Genomic DNA, 27244 nt, shown 5'->3' with positions numbered 1-27244 from the left:
TCTCTCTCTCACACATTCTCTCTATCTTGCTGCATCTCTCTCTCTCTCTCACACATTCTCTCTATCTTGCTGTATTTCTCTCTCTCACTCACATTCTCTCTATCTTGCTGTATTTCTCTCTCTCTCTCTCACACATTCTCTCTATCTTGCTATATTTCTCTCTCTTTCTCTCTCACACACATTCTCTCTATCTTGCTGTATCTCGCACACACATTCTCTCTGTCTTGCTGTATCTCTCTCTCTCTCACACATTCTCTCTATCTTGCTGTATCTCTCTCACACATTCCCTCTATCTTGCTGCATCTCTCTCTCTCCTGTGACAGGGAGGAGGGCGAGAGCAACAGCAATTGAAGGAGGAACAAAGAGTGACAGGCGAGGTACAGATTTTGGATTGACGAGGATTATCGGGAAGACAGGAAAGTGGTGTTAGATCCACAATGACCAGCCCTGATTAGGCAGAGCCGTCCTGATGGACTCGATGATCTCGCTCATATTCCTGATGTTTTTATTAGTTTGGACAGGAGTTGGGAGGATGTGACACAGAGAGTAGAAAGTAGAAACTATATCGAGATAGAGAGAGTGTGAACCAGATATGGAGTGAAATGAAAAAATGAAATGAAAATCGCTTATTGTGACAAGTAGGCTTCAAATGAAGTTACTGTGAAAAGCCCCTAGTCGCCACATCCCGGCGCCTGCTCCGGGAGGCTGGTACGGGAGAGGAAAGAGGCAATGGTAACATTGAGGGGGAAACATGAAATAGAGGGAAGAATGGCCAGGCCCCAGTGCCTCCTGGGAGCTGGGCTCAGTGAGTTTAACCTTTTAAAGCTGTGATTGTTGTCTTTAGGAATGGGTGGCAAACAGTTTCAACTGGTGATCATATTGCTCATTGCTGGGAGACTTTGATCCTGACTCGATGCAGAAAATCATTCTGGAGGTGAGAAACTGTTTCGAGATTCAATATTGACACCAACACCTGCCTCTCACTGTCTGGATTCAGAGATCAGGAGCCGTCACCTCACATACAGCAGCTCCACCCCCCCTCTGGCCACCCTCCTATCACCCAGACAACCCTCCTGTCCCACGGAACAGGTTCGATGGGCTGAATGGCCTCCTCCTGTTCCTGTCTTGGTGTCTGAGCCTCGACAGTGTCGCTGAAGCAGGGGCTTTGTCACAGTCCAGTCCCATTGGGCCGATCTCCTCACACAAGGGGCAGACTCACATTGCACTGCTGTCCCCGAGATCACCTCTCTCTGTATCTTTCCCTCTCTCTCTCTGTCTCTGTATCTTTCCCTCGCTCTCTCCCTCTGTCTCTATCTTTCCTCGCTCTCTCTCTGTCTCTGTACCTTTCCCTCGCTCTCTCCCTCTGTCTCTGTGTCTTTCCCTCCCTCTCTCTCTGTCTCTGTATCTTTCCCTCGCTCTCTCTCTCTCTGTCTCTGTATCTTTCCCTCGCTCTCTCTCTCTCTGTCTCTGTATCTTTCCCTCGCTCTCTCTCTCTCTGTCTCTGTATCTTTCCCTCCCTCTCTCTCTGTCTCTGTATCTTTCCCTTGCTCTCTCTCTGTCTCTGTATCTTTCCCTCGCTCTCTCTCTGTCTCTGTATCTTTCCCTCGCTCTCTCTCCGTCTCTGTATCTTTCCCTCTCCCTCTCCCTCTTTCTCTGTCTCTTTCCCTCGTTCTCTCTCTCTGTATCTTTCCCTCGCTCTCTCTCTCTGTCTCTGTATCTTTCCCTCTCCCTCTCCCTCTTTCTCTGTCTCCTTCCCTTGTTCTCTCTCTCTGTATCTTTCTCTGGCTCTCTCTCTCTCTGTCTCTGTATCTTTCCCTTGCTCTCTCTGTCTCTGTATCTTTCCCTCCCCCTCTCTCTCTGTATCATTCCCTCACTCTCTGTTTCTGTATCTATCCCTCACTCTCTCTCTCTCTGTATCTTTCCCTCGCTCTCTCTTTGTATCTTTCCCTCGCTCTCTCTCTCTCTGTATCTTTCCCTCGCTCTCTCTCTGTCTCTGATCTTTCCCTCGCTCTCTCTCTCTGTCACTGCATCTTTCCCTCATTCTCTCTCTCTGCCTCTGTATCTTTCCCGCCCTCTCTCTCTCTGTCTCAGCATCTTTCCCTCTCCCTCTCTCTCTCTGTCTCTGTATCTTTCCCTCGCTCTCTCTCTCTCTCTCTCTGTATCTTTCCCTAGTTCCCTCTCTCTCTCTGCATCTTTCCCCATCCCTCTCTCTCTGGTCTCTTTAGCTTTCCCTCGTTCTCTCTCTCTGCCTCTGTATCTTTCCCTCCCTCTCTCTCTGTATCTTTCCCTCGCTCTCTCTCTGCCTCTGTATCTTTCTCTCGCTCTCTCTCTCTCTGTATCTTTCCCTCACTCTCTCTCTGCCTCTGTATCTTTCCCTTTCCCTCTCTCTCTGTCTCTGTATCTTTCCCTCGCTCTCTCTCTCCCTCTGTCCCTGTATCTTTCCCTCGCTCTCTCTCTCTCCCTCTGCCCCTGTATCTTTCCCTCACTCTCTCTCCCTATCCCTGTATCTTTCCCTCACTCTCTCTCTCTGCCTCTGTGTCTTTCCCTCTCCCTCTCTCTCTCTCTCTCCCTCTGTCCCTGTATCTTTCCCTCGCTCTCTCTCTGTCTCCCTCTGTCCATCTCTGTTGCTGCCTCAACCTGTCTGTCCTCTGTCTCCCTCTCAATCTCTCGCTCTTTCTCACACTCTCGCTCCCTCTAACCTTCAATGTTTCTCTCTCTCTCTCTCTCACGCTTTGTCTCCATCTGCCCCTCTTTTACTTTCTGTTCTGTATCAGAGTAACACCATTGGCTGGTGTAATAGAACCTCAGAAATCCATCGAATCCCAATGTTGCAGAAGGAGGCCATTCAGCCCATCGAGTCTGCGCCGACCCTCTGAAAGAGCACCCTGCCGAGGTCCCCGTCCCCGTTACCCCCATAACACCCCCTAACCGGCAAACCTTTGGACAGTGGGAGGAAACCGGAGCACCCGGAGGAAACCCACGCAGACACGGGGAGAAAGTGTAAACTCCGCTCAGTCACCCGAGGTCGGAATTGGACCCGGGACCCTGGCGCTGTGAGGCAGCCGTGTTAACCACTCAGCCACCGAGCCGCCCGCGTGTTATTGTCACGTGTTCCGCAATGACATAATCGGAGCGTTTCACGGGCTTTTGTGGAGTTCATCATTGTGCCCTGTTTGAGCTGCATTTTGTAAATAAACCCCGTCCTCAATGTGATACCAACTCGACGTGTGTCGCCTCTGAGCCCTTCTCTTTGGAGCTACAAGAAAAAATAAAACCCCTTTTCTCTCTCTCTCGCCTCTGCCCCATTCTCTCTCTCTTTCTCTCTGCCTCCTGTCTGCCCCACTCTCTCTTTCTTTCTGTCTCGTGCCTGTCCCACTCTCTCATCCCTCTCTCTCTCGCCTCTGCCCCACTCTCTCCATTTCTGTCCCACTCTCTCTTTCTGCCTCGTGTAGGTCCCACTCAATTCCTGTTTCTTTCTATCCCACTCCCTCTCTTTCTATCCCACACTCTATCTCTTTCTATCCCACTCTCTCTCTTTCTACTCCACTCTCTCTCTCTTTCTATCCCACTCCCTCTCTTTCTATTCCACTCTCTCTCTCTTTCTATCCCACTCTCTCTCTCTCTATTTCTATCCCACTCTCTATTTCTATCTAACTCTCTCTCTCTTTCTATCCCACTCTCTCGCTATTTCTATCCCACTCTCTCTGTTTCTATCCAACTCTCTCTCTCTCTTTCTATCCCACACTCTCTCTTTCTATCCCACTCTCTCTTTCTATCCCACTCTCTCTCTTTCTTTCTATCCCACTCTCTCTCTCTTTCTATCCCACTCTCTCTCTCTATCTATTTCCATCCCACTCTCTCTCTATTTCTATCCCACTCTCTCTCTCTCTATTTCTATCCCACTCTCTCTCTATTTCTATCCCACTCTCTCTCTCTCTTTCTAGCCCACTCTCTCTCTCTTCCTATCCCACTCTCTCTCTCTCTCTGCCTCATCCTGTCTCCCTCTTTCTCTGTTCCTCTCACACCCTCTTCCACTCTGTCTCTCACTAAGTTCATTTCTCCCTCTTATCTCTCCATTACACATATTGGCAGCAAATTCCCGCGTTCCTCACACCCTGAGCCGTTCCAGCCAGTGATTGGCAGTGAAGGTGACTTTTTGTCCCCAAACTCTACCCCCCTCGCCCCATCACTGCAACATTAACCATTTCTCCCCCCCGCTCACTGCAATATTAACCATCCCACCCTCACTGCAATATTAACCATGTCTCCCCCCCCCCTCACTGCAATATTAACCATTTCTCCCCCCCTCACTGCAATATTAACCATTTCTCCCCCCCCCTCACTGCAATATTAACCATGTCTCCCCCCTCACTGCAATATTAGCCATGCCCCCCCTCACTGCAATATTAACCATGTCTCCCCCCCCTCACTGCAATATTAACCATGTCTCCCCCCCTCACTTCAATATTAACCATGTCTCCCCCCCCGCTGCAATATTAACCATTTCTCCCCCCCTCACTGCAATATTAACCATGTCTCCCCCCCTCACTGCGATATTAACCATGTCTCCCCCCCTCACTGCAATATTAACCATGTCCCCCCCTCACTGCAATATTAACCATTTTCCCCCCCTCACTGCAATATTAACCATGCCCCCCCTCACTGCAATATTAACCATTTCTCCCCCCCCTCACTGCAATATTAACCATGTCCCCCCCTCACTGCAATATTAACCATTTCTCCCCCCCTCACTGCAATATTAACCATTTCTCCCCCCCTCACTGCAATATTAACCATGTCTCCCCCCTCACTGCAATATTAACCATGTCTCCCCCCTCACTGCAATATTAACCATTTCTCCCCCCCCTCACTGCAATATTAACCATTTCTCCCCCCCTCACTGCAATATTAACCATGTCCCCCCCCTCACTGCAATATTAACCATGCCCCCCCCTCACTGTAATATTAACCATGTCCCCCCCCACACTGCAATATTAACCATGTCCCCCCCTCACTGCAATATTAACCATGTCTCCCCCCTCACTGCAATATTAACCATTTCTCCCCCCCTCACTGCAATATTAACCATGTCTCCCCCCCTCACTGCAATATTAACCATTTCTCCCCCCCTCACTGCAATATTAACTATGTCTCCCCCCTCACTGCAATATTAACCATGTCCCCCCCTTACTGCAATATTAACCATGTCTCCCCCCCTCACTGCAATATTAACCATGTCTTCCCCCCCTCACTGCAATATTAACCATGTCTCCCCCCCCACTGCAATATTAACCATGTCTCCCCCCTCACTGCAATATTAACCATTTCTCCCCCCCCCTCACTGCAATATTAACCATTTCTCCCCCCCTCACTGCAATATTAACCATTTCCCCCCCTCACTGCAATATTAACCATGTCCCCCCCCTCACTGCAATATTAACCATTTCCCCCCCCCTCACTGCAATATTAACCATGTCCCCCCCCCCTCACTGCAATATTAACCATTTCCCCCCCCTCACTGCAATATTAACCATGTCTCCCCCCCTCACTGCAATATTAACCATTTCTCCCCCCCCTCACTGCAATATTAACCATTTCCCCCCCCTCACTGCAATATTAACCATGTCCCCCCCCCTCACTGCAATATTAACCATTTCCCCCCCTCACTGCAATATTAACCATGTCTCCCCCCCTCATTGCAATATTAACCATGCCCCCCCCTCACTGCAATATTAACCATGTCTCCCCCCTCACTGCAATATTAACCATTTCTCCCCCCTCACTGCAATATGAACCATGTCTCCCCCCCTCACTGCAATATTAACCATGTCTCTCCCCCCCCTCACTGCAATATTAACCATGTCTCCCCCCTCACTGCAATATTAACCATGTCTCCCCCCCCTCACTGCAATATTAACCATGTCTCCCCCCTCACTACAATATTAACCATTTCTCCCCCCCCCTCACTGCAATATTAACCATGTCTCCCCCCCTCACTGCAATATTAACCATTTCTCCCCCCCTCACTGCAATATTAACCATTTCTCCCCCCCTCACTGCAATATTAACCATGTCTCCCCCCCTCACTGCAATATTAACCATTTCTCCCCCCCCACTGCAATATTAACCATGTCTCCCCCCCTCACTGCAATATTAACCATTTCTCCCCCCTCACTGCAATATTAACCATGTCTCCCCCCCTCACTGCAATATTAACCATGTCTCCCCCACCCTCACTGCAATATTAACCATTTCTCCCCCCCCTCACTGCAATATTAACCATGTCTCCCCCCTCACTGCAATATTAACCATTTCCCCCCCCTCACTGCAATATTAACCATGTCTCCCCCCTCACTGCAATATTAACCATGTCTCCCCCCCTCACTGCAATATTAACCATGTCTCCCCCCCTCACTGCAATATTAACCATTTCTCCCCCCTCACTGCAATATTAACCATGTCTCCCCCCCCTCACTGCAATATTAACCATGTCTCCCCCACCCTCACTGCAATATTAACCATTTCTCCCCCCCCACTGCAATATTAACCATGTCTCCCCCCTCACTGCAATATTAACCATGTCTCCCCCACCCTCACTGCAATATTAACCATGCCCCCCCCTCACTGCAATATTAACCATGTCTCCCCCCCCACTGCAATATTAACCATGTCTCCCCCCCACTGCAATATTAACCATGTCTCCCCCCCTCACTGCAATATTAATCATTTCTCCCCCCCTCACTGCAATATTAATCATTTCTCCCCCCCTCCCCTCACTGCAATATTAACCATGTCCCCTCCCCTCACTGCAATATTAACCATGCCCCCCCCGTCACTGCAATATTAAACATGTCTCCCCCCCCTCACTGCAATATTAACCATGTCTCCCCCCTCACTGCAATATTAACCATGTCTCCCCCCCCACTGCAATATTAACCATGTCTCCCCCCCCTCACTGCAATATTAATCATTTCTCCCCCCCTCCCCTCACTGCAATATTAACCATGTCCCCTCCCCTCACTGCAATATTAACCATATCTCCCCCCTCACTGCAATATTAACCATGTCTCCCCCCCCACTGCAATATTAACCATTTCTCCCCCCCCTCACTGCAATATTCATCATTTCTCCCCCCCTCACTGCAATATTAATCATTTCTCCCCCCTCCCCTCACTGCAATATTAACCATGCCCCCCCCCGTCACTGCAATATTAACCATGTCTCCCCCCCTCACTGCAATATTAACCATGTCTCCCCCCTCACTGCAATATTAACCATGTCTCCCCCTCACTGCAATATTAACCATTTCTCCCCCCCCTCACTGCAATATTAACCATGTCTCCCCACTCACTGCAATATTAACCATGTCTCCCCCCCTCACTGCAATATTAACCATGTCTCCCCCCTCACTGCAATATTAACCATGTCTCCCCCCCCTCACTGCAATATTAACCATGTCTCCCCCCCCTCACTGCAATATTAACCATGTCTCCCCCCTCACTGCAATATTAACCATTTCTCCCCCCCCTCACTGCAATATTAACCATGTCTCCCCCCTCTCACTGCAATATTAACCATTTCTCCCCCCCCTCACTGCAATATTAACCATTTCTCCCCCCCCTCACTGCAATATTAACCATGTCTCCCCCCTCACTGCAATATTAACCATGTCTCCCCCCTCTCACTGCAATATTAACCATTTCTCTCCCACCCTCATTGCAATATTAACCATTTCCCCCCCTCACTGCAATATTAACCATGTCTCCCCCCCCTCACTGCAATATTAACAATTTCTCCCTTCCCTCACTGCAATATTAACCATGTCTCCCCCCCCTCACTTCAATATTAACCATGTCCCCCCCCCCTCGCTGCAATATTAACCGTTTCTCCCCCCGTCACTGCAATATTAACCATGTCCCCCCCCCTCACTGCAATATTAACCATGTCTCCCCCCCTCTCTGCAATATTAACCATGTCTCCCCCCCTCACTGCAATATTAACCATGTCTCCTCCCCTCACTGCAATATTAACCATGTCTCCCCCCCTCACTGCAATATTAACCATTTCCCCCCCTCACTGCAATATTAACCATTTCTCCCCCCCTCACTGCAATATTAACCATTTCTCCCCCCCCTCACTGCAATATTAACCATTTCTCCCCCCTCACTGCAATATTAACCATGTCTCCCCCCCCTCACTGCAATATTAACCATTTCTCCCCCCCTCACTGCAATATTAACCATTTCTCCCCCCCTCACTGCAATATTAACCATTTCTCCCCCCCTCACTGCAATATTAACCATTTCCCCCCCTCACTGCAATATTAACCATGTCTCCCCCCCCTCACTGCAATATTAACCATGTCTCCCCCCCCTCACTGCAATATTAACCATGTCTCCCCCCTCACTGCAATATTAACCATGTCTCCCCCACCTCACTGCAATATTAACCATGTCTCCCCCCCCTCACTGCAATATTAACCATTTCTCCCCCCCCTCACTGCAATATTAACCATTTCTCCCCCCCCCCACTGCAATATTAACCATGTCTCCCCCCCCTCACTGCAATATTAACCATGTCTCCCCCCCTCACTGCAATATTAACCATTTCTCCCCCCCCCCTCACTGCAATATTAACCATTTCTCCCCCCCCCTCACTGCAATATTAACCATGTCTCCCCCCCCCCTCACTGCAATATTAACCATGTCTCCCCCCCCCTCACTGCAATATTAACCATGTCTCCCCCCCCTCACTGCGATAGTAACCATGTCTCCCCCCCCCTCACTGCAATATTAACCATGTCTCCCCCCCCCTCACTGCAATATTAACCATGTCTCCCCCCCTCACTGCAATATTAACCATTTCTCCCCCCCCCCCTCACTGCAATATTAACCATTTCTCCCCCCCCTCACTGCAATATTAACCATGTCTCCCCCCCCCCCTCACTGCAATATTAACCATGTCTCCCCCCCCCCTCACTGCAATATTAACCATGTCTCCCCCCCCCCTCACTGCAATATTAACCATGTCTCCCCCCCCCCCTCACTGCAATATTAACCATGTCTCCCCCCCCCTCACTGCAATATTAACCATGTCTCCCCCCCCCCCCCATCACTGCAATATTAACCATGTCTCCCCTCCCTCACTGCAATATTAACCATGTCTCCTGTCTGTGATGTAGCTGCAGCTGTCGTTCAGGGAACGATTCCCGGACCTGAAGCTTCATTTGAGTCTGGGAGAAAGTTAGCTCTGGGCTGTGGCTGCTCCAGAAGATTGACGGTGATGGATCGTACCAGTGAGCACCTGGTCACCTGTGTGTTTACAGCTTCGCTCAGTAATAGCCCTGCCTTACAGCGTGACGCAGCGAGCAAAGGGTTAATCGCTCGCTGTGTGTTAATCTTACATTGCGATTGATTCTTCTTCATATTAGGGAATGTGGGAGCTTTTAGTTTTGGCTTTGTGGAATAGGGAAGTATAACCTCCATTTGGAAGTCCTGACCACTGGGCTGTGGGACAGAGACTGACCCCAAATGACCCTTTTTAACCTTCTGCTTAAGGAGAGGATTTTATAAAGATCTGTGTCCAGTTGCTGAATTCCGAGATTTGTCAGCACCAGGAATGGGTGTCCAGACAACAGTGAATCCCAGCACAATCTCTGGGTAGAGATCATCCATTCCCTCAGGGTTCCTCGACAATGGTGTTGTTGGGACAGAATAAAATCCAGCGTTCTTGTTTCCTTCACAGAAACACATTCTGTTGAGCAAAGTGAAATATTTGATAACTGATCCCAGGAGCTCAATGAAACAAGGGAGGGAATCAGCTTTTCCAATATGTGGTGGGTCCAATCAGATGCTCCTTATCTGGAGGAGCGATATTCCTGATGGAGCAGAGAGCAATGTGTTCCCACCTTCACTCGTGTCAACCAATAGACCCGGTGAAAATGTCCTGTTGGTCACAACTCTGCAGCGTGAAGCTGGCAAACCGCTGGTGTGAGCGAGACATGGTCAGGACTAATATCAGGGAAACTCCTGCAGACACTGAACTCTCAGCTAGTCAGGCAGCGGCTGTGGAGAAACCCCAGATCATGTTTCAGCTCAATGCTTTGGCTCCTGACCCTGAAAGAGTAACTGGGATTCTCTCCACAGTTACTGCCTGACCGGCTCTGCATTTACAGCTCGCTGGGTTTTCTCTTGTTTCTGTCACACAATCAGGTCTGTGAGCTTCCCATTAATGGACTTTCACAGACACAAACCTGGGGTCAAAAAGGTCTCGAATGAAGCAGTCGACTGTCCTGAGGATCTGGATTGTGGAGAGTTTGTTTCACTGAATATTCAGCTGGGAAGTGTAACATGTCGGAGTTCCTCACCATCACATGTGGGCTGATCGGTTCAGCGGGTGTTTCAATGTTATTGCATGAAGTGTGTGCTCAATAAATCTGTAACTGCTTGACCACAATGTGTGAAAGGTGTTTCTTTTGGAGAAATGTGCAGATGATCTGATTCAGAGTGAAAACCATCCTGGTCCAGATTGAAACTCATTCTGACGCTGAGACTGATGTTTGGCTTGTTTCTCTGAGTGGGATCTTTCTGTTCCTCTGGCCTCCACCCGCTTCACCTTCCTCTCTCTGCTTCACTCTGACCACGTCCACAGTCCCTGGCTCCTTCACGTGCAAGAAGTGTGTCCAGTTGCAGCTCCTGTTAGGCCGCTTGACGGCTCTGGAGCTGCGGATGGACTCACTTTGGACCATCCGTGATGCTGAGGACGTCGTGGATAGCACGTTTAGCGAGTTGGTCACACCGCAGGTGAAAGGTACTGAGGGAGATAGTAAATGGGTGACCAAAAGACAGAGCAAGAGTAGGAAGGCAGTGCAGGTGTCCTCTGCGGTCATCTCCCTGCAAAACAGATATACCGCTTTGGATACTGTTGGGGGAGATGGCTCACCAGGGGAAGGCAGCAGCAGCCAGGTTCATGGCACCGTGGCTGGCTCTGCTGCGCAGCTGGGCAGGAAGAAGAATGGCAGGGCTGTAGTGATAGGGGACTCAATTGTAAGGGGAATAGACAGGCGGTTCTGCGGACGCAATCGAGACTCCAGGATGGTATGTTGCCTCCCTGGTGCAAGGGTCAAGGATGTCTCGGAGCGGCTGCAGGACATTCTGGGGGGGGGGGGGGTAAACAGCCAGCTGTCGTGGTGCACATAGGCACCAACGATATAGGTAAAAAACGGGACGAGGTCCTACAAGCTGAATTTTGGGAGCTAGGAGTTAAACTAAAAGGTAGGACCTCAAAGGTAGTAATCTCAGGATTGCTACCAGTGCCACGAGCTAGTCAGAGTAGCAATGTCAGGATAGATAGGATGAATGAATGGCTCGGGAGATGGTGCAAGAGGGAGGGATTCAAATTTATGGGGCATTGGAACCGGTTCTGGAGGAGGGGGACCAGTACAAACCGGACGGTCTGCACCTGGGCAGGACTGGAACCGATGTCCTAGGGGGGGTGTTTGCTCGGGCTGTTGGGGAGAGTTTAAACTAATGTGGCAGGGGGATGGGAACCGATGCAGGAAGTTGGAAGGTAGTAAAACAGGGACAGAAACAAAAGGCAGTAAGGGGGAAGGTGTAAGGCAGAGAAGCCATAGTCAAAAATCAAAAAGGGCGACAGCACAAGGTACAGTGACTGAGGGGAGCTCAGTGAATAGGACCAGGAATACTAAAAGGATTAAAACGGGAAGTGAAAACATTAATGGTAAGTGACGCGGCAGGTTGTTACAGGAAGATGTGGGTTCGACGGCAAGGAAAATTAGGAGAAAGGTTAAGAGGAAATATAACTTAGGAGAGATTACTGATCGAGGTGTTAAGATTCAGAACAGAGGTAAAAAAGCCAACATAAGTGTACTTTACCTGAATGCTCGTAGTATTCGGAATAAGGTAAATGAGTTGATGGCGCAAATTATCGTGAATGACTATGATTTAGTGGCCATTACTGAAACATGGTTAAGATGGTCACGACTGGGAGTTAAATATCCCAGGGTGTCAAACTATTCGGAAGGACAGAGTGGATGGTAAGGGAGGTGGTGTAGCTCTGTTATTTAAGGATGCCATACGGGCAACAGTAAGGGATGACATCGGTGCTATGGAGGATAAGGTTGAATCCATTTGGGTGGAAATCAGGAATAGTAAGGCGAAAAAGTCACTGATAGGAGTAGTCTATAGGCCACCAAATAGTAACATTATGGTGGGGCAGGCAATAAACAAAGAAATAACAGATGCATGTAGAAATGGTACTGCAGTTATCATGGGGGATTTTAATCTGCATGTCGATTGGTTTAACCAGGTCGGTCAAGGCAGCCTTGAGGAGGAGTTTATAGAATGTATCCACAATAGTTTCCTAGAACAGTATTTAATGGAACCTACGAGGGAACAAGCGGTCCTAGATCTGGTCCTGTGTAATGAGACAGGATTGATTCAGGATCTCATAGTTAGGGATCCTCTCGGAAGGAGCGATCACAATATGGTGGAATTTAAAATACAGATAGAGGGTGAGAAGGTAAAATCAAGCACTAGTGTTTTGTGCTTAAACAAAGGAGATTACAATGGGATGAGAGAAGAACTAGCTAAGGTAGACTGGGAGCAAAGACTTTATGGTGAAACAGTTGAGGAACAGTGGAGAACCTTCCAAGCGATTTTTCACAGTGCTCAGCAAAGGTTTATACCAACAAAAAGGAAGGACGGTAGAAAGAGGGAAAATCGGCCGTGAATATCGAAGGAAATAGGGGAGAATATCAAATTGAAGGAAAAAGCATACAAAGTAGCAAAGATTAGTGGGAGACTAGAGGACTGGGAAATCTTTAGGGGGCAACAGAAAGCTGCTAAAAATGCTATAAAGAAGAGTAAGATAGATTATGAGAGTAAACTTGCTCAGAATATAAAAGGAGATAGTAAAAGTTTCTACAAATATATAAAACAAAAAAGAGTGGCTCAGGTAAATATTGGTCCTCTAGAGGAGGAGAAGGGAGATTTAATAATGGGAGATGAGGAAATGGCTGAGGAACTGAACAGGATTTTTGGGTCGGTCTTCACAGTGGAAGACACAAATAACATGCCAGTGACTGATGGAAATGAGGCTATGACAGGTGAGGACCTTGAGAGGATTGTTTTTTTAAAAATATATTTTATTCAAGATTTTTTGGCCAAACATAACAGTACGTAGTGTTTCTTTTACACAACAATAAAGCAATATAAATAACAGTGGCCAGTTTTAAACAAATAAATAAATAATATACAAACAGAAACAAAAACCAAACTAAATGGCAACTGCCTTGTCAAAAATAAATACTCTCCAAAGATACAATCCAACAGTCCAATATACATTACCTAAAACAAATACCTATACATATTATACATATACAATAACATCCCTGAGAGTCCGTCCGATTCCTCCCCCCACCCCCCCGGGTTGCTGCTGTTGTCTTCTTCTTTTCCAATCCCTCTATCTTTCTGTGAGGTAGTTGACGAACGGTTGCCACCGCCTGGTGAACCCCTGAGCCGAACCCCTTAGTACGAACTTAATCCGTTCTTACTTTATAAACCCTGCCATGTCGTTTATCCAGGTCTCCACGCCCGGGGGTTTGGCTTCCTTCCACATTAACAATATCCTGCGCCGGGCTACTAGGGACGCAAAGGCCAAAACATCAGCCTCTCTCGCCTCCTGCACTCCCGGCTCTTCTGCAACCCCAAATATAGCCAACCCCCAGCTTGGTTCGACCTGGACCCCCACCACCTTCGAAAGCACCTTTGCCACCCCCACCCAGAACCCCTGTAGTGCTGGACATGACCAGAACATGTGGGTGTGATTTGCTGGGCTTCTCGAGCATCTCGCACACCTATCCTCTATTCCAAAAAATTTACTGAGCCGTGCTCCAGTCACATGCGCCCTGTGTAACACCTTAAATTGTATCAGGCTTAGCCTGGCACACGAGGACGATGAGTTTACCCTACGTAGGGCATCAGCCCACAGCCCCTCCTCAATCTCCTCCCCCAGCTCTTCTTCCCATTTCCCTTTCAGCTCATCTACCATGATCTCCCCCTCGTCCCTCATTTCCCTATATATGTCCGACACCTTACCATCCCCCACCCATGTCTCTGAGATCACTCTATCCTGCACCTCCTGCGTCGGGAGCTGCGGGAATTCCCTCACCTGTTGCCTCGCAAAAGCCCTCAGTTGCATATACCGAAATGCATTCCCTTGGGGCAACTCATATTTTTCCGTCAGCGCTCCCAGACTCGCAAACGTCCCATCTACGAACAGATCTCTCAATTGTGCTACCCCTGCTCTTTGCCATGCTCCAAATCCCCCATCCATTCTCCCCGGAACAAACCTATGGTTATTTCTTATCGGGGACCGCACCGAGGCTCCCGTCTTTCCCCTATGCCGTCTCCACTGCCCCCAAATTTTCAATGTAGCCACCACCACCGGGCTTGTGGTGTATTTCTTCGGTGAGAACGGCAACGGTGCCGTCACCATAGCTTGTAGGCTAGTCCCCCTGCAGGACGCCCTCTCCAATCTCTTCCACGCCGCTCCCTCCTCTTCTCCCATCCACTTACACACCATTGAAATATTGGCAGCCCAGTAGTACTCACTTAGGCTCGGTAGTGCCAGCCCCCCCCTGTCCCTACTACGCTGCAAAAATCCCCTCCTCACTCTCGGGGTCTTCCCGGCCCACACAAAACTCATAATACTCTTCTCGATTCTTTTGAAAAAAGTCTTCGTGACCACCACCGGGAGGCACTGAAACACAAAGGAATCTCGGGAGGACCACCATTTTATCCGCCTGCACCCTCCCTGCCAGTGACAGGGACACCATGTCCCATCTCTTAAAGTCCTCCTCCATCTGTTCCACCAACCGCGTTAAATTAAGCCTATGTAATGTACCCCAATTCTTGGCTATCTGGATCCCCAAGTACCGAAAGCCCCTTGTTACCTTCAACGGCAAATCCTCTATTTCTCTGCTCTGCTCCCCTGGATGCACCACAAACAAATCACTTTTCCCCATGTTCAATTTATACCCTGAAAAATCCCCAAACTCCCCAAGTATCCGCATTATCTCTGGCATCCCCTCCGCCGGGTCCGCCACATATAGCAACAAATCATCCGCATACAGTGATACCCGGTGTTCTTCTCCTCCCCTGAGTACTCCCCTCCACTTCCTGGAACCCCTCAATGCTATGGCCGGGGGCTCAATCACCAGTGCAAACAATAACGGGGACAGAGGACATCCCTGCCTCGTCCCTCTATGGAGCCGAAAATAATCAGACCCCCGTCCATTCGTGACCACGCTCGCCATCGGGGCCCTATACAGCAACTGTACCCATCTGATATACCCATCTCTGTCATGATATTCAAACATACACATCATGATGGACACACCAACAGACAAATCAGAGCACACAACACCACAACCAATCACACACAAAGACAGGAACCATATAAAAGCACGAACACGACACCTGGTGGACAGTAGGTCTGGGGACAAGGACACGGACACGACCTGTTTTAACATCGCAAACAGGGAATCCCCACGTGCAGAGTATCAAGACAAAACTGTACAGAGAAAGCTTAAATAAAATAGCGTTGCACCATATACAACCGTGTTGGCTCATCTGTGTGTCAGAACGCCCAACACCACATGGTACAGGAGTGGATCGATACCTGCCAACTAACCTGCCATTCTGGACGTGGACCGCACCAAACAAACCGCAGCCGTTGCAAGTCGCGGGGAACATTGGTACCAATTGGAAGCTCTTCAGGCAGCGATGTGACCTGTACATCCGAGCCAACGAGAAACAGAGTGCCTCGGATGAAACGAAGATTGCACTGCTCCTCTTCTATGCAGGGCAGCACGCCCTCGACGTCTTCAACTCACTGGTGTTCGAAGAAGGGGAAAACCAATCCCAGTATGACACGGTCATCCTCAAACTGGACCAGCACTTTAATGTTGAAGTGAATGAAAGTTTTGAAAGATACCTCTTTCAGCAACGCCTGCAAGGTAAGGAGGAGCTTTTTCAACCCTTTTTGATGCACCTCCGAATTCTAGCGCAGTCCTGTGGTTACGGCAGCACCACAGAGTCCATGATCAGGGACCAGATTATTTTTGGCGTTGCCTCCAGTGGCTTACGCCAGCAGCTTCTTAAAATAAAAGGCCTCACCTTAGCGTCTGCTGTGGAAGCCTGTGTCCTCCACGAGAATGCAACCAGCCGTTTTGCCCGATTTCAGGCGTCCGAGTTGGCACGGAGGGGGTCCCCTGCCGTCGAATCGGCAAGCCAGGCCGCCCACGGCGCCGAACGCATCCAGGCCGTCGATTGCTTCCCGACCCGCGGCCCCGACGAGAGCGGCCGCTTCCCGCGCTTTTCGCGGTCTCCCGCGCTGGTGCGCGCCAAAAATAACGGCCACATCGAGGGACGCACTGCGCAGGCGCGCCCACCGCAAGATCGCACTGCGCATGCGCAGTGGCGCAACGAACGCCGTGACGTCATGACGTGCGGCAATTGTGGAGCTGTACACTTAAAAGGGCAACGTCCTGCTAAAAACCGACAGTGCCTCAGATGTGGCAAGGTGGGCCACTATGCTGCCCACTGTCGTGCGGCTCAACACATGGATCCTGCACATCCCCGACAATCTCGCAGACAAGTCAGGACCGTCCAGCCCACGCATCAAGACTTCCAGTTGAGTGATGCAGATGACCAGGATGCCTTCCGCGTTTCCATCATCGATGTCAACAAGGTCAATGCCATCAATCCAGCCGATGAGTGGTGTGCCACCCTGACGGTCAACCCGAACTCGTCGCAAGCCCATTAGACTGGACTTATAACACCGTTCATATGTTCAAAAAGTTACACACTTCTGTATTATAACCTGTTGTTGTTTATCGTTCCAGATATCGTCTGACTGGATCACTGTTCAAGTTTTGTTTCTCGTTCGCATTCATGTTCTGTTATGGTACAACCTTGTTCATGTGACGCACCCGACATCGCCCCATGTAAATAGTTACATCATATGCACATGCTGTACACAACACACGCACACTCTTCGATGCACTCACGACACGATTATATTTATTACCACGTAGGCACATATCTTTGTAAAAAGGGGGGGATGTCATGATATTCAAACACACACATCATGATGGACACACCAACAGACAAATCAGAACACACAACACCACAACCAATCACACACAAAGACAGGAACCATATAAAAGCACAAACACGACACCTGGTGGACAGTAGGTCTGGGGACAAGGACACGGACACGACATGTTTTAACATCACAAACAGGGAATCCCCACGTGCAGAGTATCAAGACAAAACTGTACATAGAAAGTTTAAATAAAATAGCGTTGTACCATATACAACTGTGTTGGCTCATCTGTGTGTCAGAACGCCCAACACCACAATCTCCAAAGCCAAATCTCCTCAGCACCTCCCACAAATAATCCCACTCCACTCTATCAAATGCTTTCTCGGCATCCATCGCCACCACTATCTCCGCTTCCCCCTCTGGTGGGGGCATCATCATTACCCCTAGCAGCCTCCGTATATTTGTACTCAGCTGTCTCCCCTTCACAAACCCAGTTTGGTCCTCATGGACCACCCCCGGGACACAATCCTCTATCCTCGTCGCCATTACCTTGGCCAGAATCTTAGCGTCCACATTCAGGAGGGAAATAGGCCTATAAGACCCGCATTGCAGCGGGTCTTTTTCCTTCTTTAGGAGGAGCGATATCGTTGCCTCTGACATCGTCGGGGGCAGCTGCCCCCTTTCCCTCGCCTCATTAAAGGTTCTCATCAGTAGCGAGGCCAGCAAGTCCATATATTTCCGATAGAATTCAACTGGGAATCCGTCTGGTCCCGGGGCCTTCCCCGCCTGCATGCTCCCAATCCCTTTCACTACTTCCCCTGTCTCAATCTGTGCTCCCAGTCCCGCCCTCTCCTGCTCCTCCACCTTAGGAAATTCCAGCTGATCCAGAAAGCACATCATTCTCGCCTTCCCATCTGGGGGCTGAGCTTCATATAATCTTTCATAAAATGCCTTGAACACCCCATTCACTCTCTCCGCTCCATCTCTCCCTCCTCATCTCTCACCCCCCTTATCTCCTTCGCTGCTCCCCTTTTCCTCAGTTGGTGGGCCAGCAACCTGCTCGCCTTCTCCCCATATTCGTACTGTACACCCTGTGCCTTCCTCCATTGTGCCTCTGCATTACCCGTAGTCAACAAGTCAAATTCTACATATAGCCTTTGCCTTTCCCTGTACAGTCCCTCCTCCGGTGCCTCCGCATATTGCCTGTCCACCCTCAGAAGTTCTTTCAACAACTGCTCCCTTTCCCTACCCTCCTGCTTTCCTTTATGTGCCCTAATAGATATCAGCTCCCCTCTAACCACTGCCTTCAGCGCCTCCCAGACCACTCCCACCTGGACCTCCCCATTATCATTGAGTTCGAAGTACCTTTCAATACACCCCCTCCCCCTTAAACATACCCCCTCATCTGCCAATAATCCCATGTCCATTCTCCAGGGTGGACTCTGTTCTTTTTCCTCCCCTATCTTCAGGTCCACCCAATGTGGAGCGTGATCCGAAATAGCTATAGCCGTGTACTCCGTCCCTGTCACCTTCGGGATCAGTGCCCTTCCCAAAACAAAAAAGTCTATCCGTGAATAAACTTTGTGGACATAGGAGAAAAACGAAAACTCCTTACTCCTAGGTCTACTAAATCTCCAGGGGTCTACTCCTCCCATCTGCTCCATAAAGTCCTTAAGCACCCTAGCTGCAGCCGGCCTCCTTCCGGTCCTGGACCTCGATCTGTCCAGCCCTGGGTCCAGCACCGTATTAAAATCTCCCCCCATTACCAACTTCCCCACCTCTAGGTCCGGGATACATCCTAACATACGCCTCATAAAGTAGACATCATCCCAGTTCGGGGCATACACGTTCACTAAGACCACCGCCTCCCCTTGCAATTTACCACTCACCATCACGTATCTGCCCCCACTATCCGCCACTATGGTCTTTGCCTCAAACATTACCCGCTTCCCCACTAGTATAGCCACCCCCCTGTTTTTTGCATCTAGCCCCGAATGAAACACCTGCCCCACCCATCCTTTGCGTAGTCTGACCTGGTCTATCAGTTTCAGATGCGTCTCCTGCAGCATAACCACATCTGCCTTAAGTTTCTTTAGGTGTGCAAGTACCCGTGCCCTCTTTATCGGCCCATTCAGCCCTCTCACATTCCACGTGATCAGCCAGGTTGGGGGGCTCTTTACCCCCCCCCCCCTTGTCGATTATCCATCTCCTTTTTCAATCCAGCTCCTCACCGGGTTCCCACGTAGCCGTATCTCCCCCCAATGGCGCCCTCCCGCCCCGACCACCCCACCCCATACCAGCTCCCCCTTCTCCCCAGCAGCAGCAACCCAGTTAACCCCCCCCCGCCCCCCGCTAAATCCCTCACTAGCGTAATTACACCATGTTGCTCCCAGAAGTCAGCAAACTCTGGCCGACCTCGGCTTCCCCCCTGTGACCTCGGCTCCCACTGTGCGAGGCCCCCTCCTTCCTGCTTCCCTGTTCCCGCCATGATTACCATAGCGCGGGAACAAAGCCCGCGCTTCCCATTTGGCCCCGCCCCCAATGGCCGGCGCCCCCAGCTCCTCATCCTCCCTCCCCCCCTCCCTCACGACACGGGGAAGAGAGAAAAGTTACAGGGTCGCAGGATTAACAACTTGGGAAATCATCTCTTCCCCCTTTTCCCCCTCTTCACCCCACATATTCGCCCCACCACTTTGTCCCAAACGTTCTTTTCTAGCCCGCTTATTCCAGTTTCTCCTCGACAATAAACGTCCACGCCTCTTCTGCCGTCTCAAAGTAGTGGTGTTTCCCTTGATGTGTGACCCACAGTCTTGCCGGCTGCAGAATTCCAAATTTAACCTTCCTTTTGTGCAGCACCGCCTTGGCCCGATTAAAGCTTGCCCTCCTTCTCGCCACCTCCGCACTTCAATCTTGATATACGCGGATCACCGCGTTCTCCCACCTACTGCTCCGAGTTTTCTTTGCCCATCTGAGGACCATCTCTCTGTCCTTATATCGGAGAAATCTCACCACTATGGCTCGAGGAATTTCTCCAGCCCTCGGTCTTCGCGCCATAACTCGATAGGCTCCCTCCACCTCCAACGGGCCCGTCGGGGCCTCCGATCCCATTAACGAGTGCAGCATCGTGCTCACATATGCCCCAACGCCCGCCCCTTCTGCACCTTTGGGAAGACCAAGAATCCTTAAATTCTTCCTCCTCGCATTATTCTCCAGCACCTCCAGCCTTTCCACACACCTTTTGTGTTGTGCCTCGTGCATCTCTGTCTTCACCACCAGGCCCTGTATGTCGTCCTCATTCTCAGCAGCCTTTGCCTTCACGACCAGAAGCTCCTGTTCCTGGGTCTTTTGCTCCTCCTTTAGCCCTTCAATCGCCTGTAATATCGGGGCCAACAGCTCCTTCTTCAACTCCTTTTTAAGTTCTTCCACGCAACGCCGCAGGAACTCGTGTTGGTCAGGGCCCCATATTACACTGCCTCCTTCCGACGCCATCTTGCTTTGTGCCTGCCTTCCTGGCCGCTGCTCTAGAGGATCCACCGCAATCCGGCTCCTTCCTCTCCTTTTTCCATCCGTGTCCAGGGGGGATTCCCTTCTGGTTTACCGCACAGTGTTTTTAGCCGTTAAAATTGCCGTTGGGGCTCCTATTAAGAGCCCAAAAGGCCTTTCCACCGGGAGCTGCCGAAACGTACGACTTAGCTGGTCATCGCCGCACCCGGAACCTTGAGAGGATTGTTATCACCAAGGAGGTAGTGATGGGCAAGCTAATGGGGCTAAAGGTAGACAAGTCTCCTGGCCCTGAATGAATGCATCCCAGAGTGCTAAAAGAGATGGCTAGGGAAATTGCAAAGGCACTAGTGATAATTTACCAAAATTCACTAGACTTTGGGGTGGTCCCGGCGGATTGGAAATTAGCAAACGTGACACCACTGTTTAATAAAGGAGGTAGGCAGAAAGCGGGTAATTATAGGCCAGTGAGCTTAACTTCGGTAGTAGGGAAGATGCTGGAATCTGTCATCAAGGAAGAAATATCTGGATGGAAATTGTCCCATTGGGCAGATGCAGCATAGGTTCATAAAGGGCAGATTGTGCCTAACTAATTTAGTGGAATTTTTTGAGGACTTTACCAGTGCGGTAGATAATGGGGAGCCAATGGATGTGGTATGTCTGGATTTCCAGAAAGCCTTTGACAAGGTGCCACACAAAAGGTTGCTGCATAAGATAAAGATGCATGGCATTGAGGGGAAAGCATGGATAGAGGATTGGTTAATTAATAGAAAGCAAAGAGTGGGGATTAATGGGTATTTCTCTGGTTGGCAATCAGTAGCTAGTGGTGTCCCTCAGGGATCAGTGTTGGGCCCACAACTCTTCACAATTTACATAGATGATTTGGAGTTGGGGAGCAAGGGCAATGTGTCCAAGTTTTCAGACGACACTAGGATAAGTGGTAAAGCAAAAAGTGCAGAGGATACTGGAAGTCTGCAGAGGGATTTGGATAGGCTAAGTGAATGGGCTAGGGTCTGGCAGATGGAATACAATGTTGACAAATGTGAGGTTATACATTTTGGTAGGAATAACAGCAAAAGGGATTATTAGTTAAATGATAAAATATTAAAACATGCTGCTGTGGAGAGAGACCTGGGTGTGCTAGTGCATGAGTCGCAAAAAGTTGGTTTACAGGTGCAACAGGTGATTAAGAAGGCAAATGGAATTTTTACTTCATTGCTAGAGGGATGGAGTTTAAGACTAGGGAGGTTCTGCTGCAATTGTATAAGGTGTTAGTGAGGCCACACCTGGAGTATTGTGTTCAGTTTTGGTCTCCTTACTTGAGAAAGGACGTACTGGCACTGGAGGGTGTGAAGAGGAGATTCACGAGGTTAATCCCAGAGCTGAAGTTGGATTACGAGGAGAGGTTGAGTAGACTGGGCCTGTACTCGTTGGAATTTAGAAGGATGAGGGGGGACCTTATAGAAACATATAAAATTATGAAGGGAATAGATAGGATAGATGCGGGCAGGTTGTTTCCACTGGCGGATGAAAGCAGAACTAGGGGGCATAGCCTCAAAATAAGGGGAAGTAGATTTAAGACTGAGTTTAGGAGGAACTTCTTCACCTAAAGGGTTGTGAATCTATGGAATTCCTTGCCCAGTGAAGCAGTTGAGGATCCTTCATTAAATGTTTTTAAGATAAAGATAGATAATTTTTTGAAGAATAAAGGGATTAAGGGTTATGGTGTTCGGGCCGGAAAGTGGAGCTGAGTCCACAAAAGATCAGCCATGGTCTCATTGAACGGCGGAGCAGGCTCGAGGGGCCCGATGGCCAACTCCTGCTCCTAGTTCTTATATTGCAGGTTTTCTGCTGATGAAAGCTCGCTGTTCACAATACCGAATAAGACAAGGGATAGGAGCAGGAGACCAATCGGCCCCTCGAGCCTGTTCTACCATTCAAAGCCATCATGGGTGACCTTGGGCTTCATCTCCACTTTCCCGGCCACTCCCCACATCCCGAATTCCCCGAGACCAACAACCTGCCTCTCCCAGCCTGAAATATATTCCGCGATGGAGCTTCCGCACCCTCTGCAGTGAGAACTCCAAACATTCCCAACCCTTTGAGTGAAGAACTTTCTCCTCATCTCAGTCCTCAGTGATCCTGAGACTGTGTCCCGTGGTTTAGATTCCCGGGCCAATGGACACAAACCCTCCGTGTCCCCCCGTCACAGCTCCTCGGAATCTTGTATCTTTCCCTCTCTGAACTCGAGAGAAGATCGACACAACTTTACTCAGCCTCTCATCCCAGGGACCAATCTACTCAACCTTCACTGTTCCACCTCCAATACAACTAAACCCTTCCTTAAATATGGAGACTGAGGCCGGGATTTCCCCAGAATGTGGCCGAGTGCGATAGTGGACAGGAAAAGCAGCGTTTACCCCACTCATAGAAACACGGGGCGGGATTCTCCGTTGCCTGATGCTGAAATCGGGAAACACGATTGGGCGGAGAATAGTTTCCGACCCGAAATCGTGGGGGGCGCCGTTTCGGGGGATTTGACACCAAATCACAATTCTCCGTCACCTCGACACGGAAAGCGGGGCCAACATCGCCACGGTCTCCTGACAGCTGTGCCGCTGGCCGGGGGCTTCTGCCAGGGCAGGGGGGAGTAGCGGGGGGGGGGGGGGAGTAGCGGGGGGGGGGGGGTGGCCAGCTGGGCTGTGGGATGGGGGTGGACGGGCACCAAACTCCATTGCCGCGGCTGGCAAGGCAGCCATGCAGCTGCGCATGCCGCTGACAGCCCCACTGGGAACTTAGTGCCCCCAAGCCACCCCCTAGGTGCCCTCTGGCCCCAGACAACCCAACAGCTGGATGGGCTCCAGCACAACCAGTGCCATCTTGTTGGCTGGGATGGTGTGTGTGGGGAGTGTAATGTGTACAGGCAGCTGCAGCTTGTCAGCCTCCCGAGTGTCAATCACGGACCCGGTCAATCCTGCACCGTTTCCCATTGGGATCGATTGTGTTCCACGTGACGCCGGTTCGAACCCCTCCACAGTCGCTGGATCGGTCCAGGGTCAGCGACAGTTTGGATGTTGTGAAAGTTCACGAATCCTGACCCGACGTCAGCTCTTCGTCTCAGAAACGGAAAATCCAGCCCATAGAATTCCTACGATGCAGAAGGAGGCCATTCAGCCCATCGAGTCTGCAGAATCACAGAATAACACAGCACAGAGGGCCCTTCGGCCCATCGAGTCTGCACCGACACGAGAAACGCCCGACCTGCCGACCCAGTCCCATTCCCAGCACTTGGCCCCGGGCCTGGAATGTTGGGACGCGTTAACTGCTGATCCAGGTACTTTTTAAAGGATGCGAGGCGACCCGCCTCTCCCCCCCTCCCAGGCCGTGCGTTCCAGACCCTCACCACCCTCTGGGGAAAAAGCTTTTCCCTCAAATCCCCCCTAAACCTCCCGCCCCTCACCTGGAGCTTGTGTCCCCCTCGTAACCGACCCTTCAACTCAGGGGAAGAGCTGCTCCCTCTCCACCCTGTCCATGCCCCTCAGAATCTTGTCCACCTCGATCAGGCCGCCCCTCAGTCTTCTCTCCTCCAGCGAAAACAACCCCAGCCGATCGAAACTCTCTTCATAACTGAAATGTTCCATCCCAGGCAACTTGAAAATGTTTCCACGGGATGTGGGGGTCGCTGCTCAGCATTTATTGCCCGTCCCTAATTGCCCTTCAGAAGCTGGGGGTGAGCTGCCTTCTTGAACCGCTGCAGTCTCTGAGGTGCAGGTACATCCACTGTGCTGTTAGGGAGGGAATTGCAGGATGTTGCTCCAGCGACTGTGAAGGAACGGCGATATATTTCCAAGTCGGGATGGTGAGTGACAGAACATTGTGCAGTCATCCGCAAACATCCCCACTTCTGACCTGATGGAAGGGAGGTGACTGAGGAAGCAGCTGGAGGTGGCTGGGCCGAGGACACCACCCTGAGCAACTCCTGCAGTGATGTCCTGGAGCTGAGATGATTGACCTCCAACCACCACAACCATCTTCCTTTGTGCCGGGTCTGACTCCAACCAGGGGAGAGTTTTCCCCGGATTCCCATTTAGCTCGGGCTCCGTGATGTCATACTCGGTCAAATGCTGCTTTGATGTCTAGGGCAGTCACTCTCACCTCACCTCTGACATTCACCTCTTTGTCCATGTTTGAACCGAGGCTGTAATGGGGTCAGGAGCTGAGTGACCCTGGCAGATCCCAAACTGAGTGTCTGTGAGCAGGTTATAGCTGAGTAAGTGCTGCTGGATAGTAATCTCGGACCACGTTCCACACCACGTGGATAGTAATCTCAACCACGCTCCACACCCCGTGGATAGTAATCTCAACCACGCTCCACACCACGTGTATACTAATCTCGGACCACGCTCCACACCACGGGGATAGTAATCTCGGACCACGCTCCACACCACGTGTATAGTAATCTGGGACCACGCTCCACACCACGGGGATAGTAATCTCGGACCACGCTCCACACCACGTGGATAGTAATCTCAACCACGCTCCACACCACGTGTATAGTAATCTCGGACCACGCTCCACACCACGTGGATAGTAATCTCGGACCACTCTCCACACCACGTGGATAGTAATCTCAGACAACGCTCCACACCACGTGGATAGTAATCTCGGACCACGCTCCACACCACGGGGATAGTAATCTCGGACCACGCTCCACACCACGGGGATAGTAATCTCGGACCACGCGCCACACCATGTGGATAGTAATCTCGGACCACGCTCCCCACCACGGGGATAGTAATCTCGGACCACGCACCACACCACGTGGACAGTAATCACGGACCACGCTCCACACTCCGTGGATAGTAATCTTCTTGAAGAAAGGGACCACATTTGCTATCCTCCAGTCCTCTGGCACTATTCCTGTAGCCAATGATGACATAAAAATCAAAGCCAAAGGCCCAGCAATCTCTTCCCTGGCTTCCCAGAGAATCCTAGGATAAATCCCATCAGGCCCCGGGGACTTATCTATTTTCAGCCTGTCCAGAATTGCCAACACCTCTTCCCTACGTACCTCAATGCCATCTATTCTAATAGCCTGGGTCTCAGCATTGTCCTCCACAACATTATCTTTTATCTTTTTCCTGAGTGAATACTGACGAAAAATATTCATTTAGTATCTCGCCTGTCTCTTCAGACCCCACACACAACTTTCCATCCCTGTCCTTGACTGGCCCTACTCTTACCCTAGTCATTCTTTTATTCCTGACATAACTATAGAAAGCTTTTGTGTTTTCCTTGATCCTACCTGACAAATACTTCTCATGTCTCCTCCTTGCTCGTCTTAGCTCTCTCTTTAGATCCTTCCTCGCTACCTTGTAACTATCAAGCGCCCCAACTGAAACTTCACTCCTCATCTTCACATAGGCCTCCTTCTTCCTCTTAACAAGAGATTCCACTTCTTTGGTAAACCACGGTTCCCTCGCTCGACGCCTTCCTCCCTGCCTGACCGGTACGTACTTATCAAGAACACGTAGTAGCTGTTCCTTAAACAAGCTCCACATATCCAGTGTGCCCAACACTTGCAGCCTACTAACCCCGGCAACTATAGACCGGTGAGCCTCATGTCTGTTGTGGGTAAAGTCTTGGAGGGGATTATAAGAGACAAGATTTATAATCATCTAGATAGGAATAATATGATTAGGGATAGTCAGCATGGCTTTGTGAAGGGTAGGTCATGCCTCACAAACCTTATCGAGTTCTTTGAGAAGGTGACTGAACAGGTAGACGAGGGTAGAGCAGTTGATGTGGTGTATATGGATTTCAGCAAAGCGTTTGATAAGGTTCCCCACGGTAGGCTATTGCAGAAAATACGGAGGCTGGGGATTGAAGGTGATTTAGAGATGTGGATCAGAAATTGGCTAGCTGAAAGAAGACAGAGGGTGGTGGTTGATGGGAAATGTTCAGAATGGAGTTCAGTTACAAGTGGCGTACCACAAGGATCTGTTCTGGGGCCGTTGCTGTTTGTCATTTTTATCAATGACCTAGAGGAGGGCGCAGAAGGGTGGGTGAGTAAATTTGCAGACGATACTAAAGTCGGTGGTGTTGTCGACAGTGCGGAAGGATGTAGCAGGTTACAGAGGGACATAGATAAGCTGCAGAGCTGGGCTGAGAGGTGGCAAATGGAGTTTAATGTAGAGAAGTGTGAGGTGATTCACTTTGGAAGGAATAACAGGAATGCGGAATATTTAGCTAATGGTAAAATTCTTGGAAGTGTGGATGAGCAGAGAGATCTCGGTGTCCATGTACATAGATCACTGAAAGTTGCCACCCAGGTTGATAGGGTTGTGAAGAAGGCCTATGGAGTGTTGGCCTTTATTGGTAGAGGGATTGAGTTCCAGAGTCATGAGGTCATGTTGCAGCTGTACAAAACTCTGGTACGGCCGCATTTGGAGTATTGCGTACAGTTCTGGTCACCGCATTATAGGAGGGATGTGGAAGCTTTGGAGCGGGTGCAGAGGAGATTTACCAGGATGTTGCCTGGTATGGAGGGAAAATCTTATGAGGAAAGACTGATGGACTTGAGGTTGTTTTCGTTGGAGAGAAGAAGGTTAAG

General features: G+C 50.1%; 1 protein-coding gene across 3 annotated transcripts in view; it reads left to right on the top strand.

Annotated features, from left to right (window-relative positions):
* LOC140403346 (pancreatic secretory granule membrane major glycoprotein GP2-like) overlaps positions 1–10455 on the top strand; it is a 147210-nt gene extending 136755 nt beyond the window's left edge. For all 3 annotated transcript variants that reach the window (XM_072491244.1, XM_072491247.1, XM_072491245.1), the window contains exons 7-8: positions 845–934; positions 9182–10455. In XM_072491244.1, coding sequence (XP_072347345.1) covers positions 845–903 — 59 coding nt within the window. In that variant the 3' untranslated portion in view covers positions 904–934; positions 9182–10455. The remainder of the gene's footprint in view (positions 1–844; positions 935–9181) is intronic.
* Positions 10456–27244: the final 16789 nt, after the last annotated feature.

This window comes from Scyliorhinus torazame, chromosome 27, assembly GCF_047496885.1.
Source record: "Scyliorhinus torazame isolate Kashiwa2021f chromosome 27, sScyTor2.1, whole genome shotgun sequence".
NCBI classification, from domain to species: domain Eukaryota; kingdom Metazoa; phylum Chordata; class Chondrichthyes; order Carcharhiniformes; family Scyliorhinidae; genus Scyliorhinus; species Scyliorhinus torazame.
Note: the sequence above shows the minus strand (reverse complement) of the source record. Positions and strands in the feature narration are given on the sequence as shown.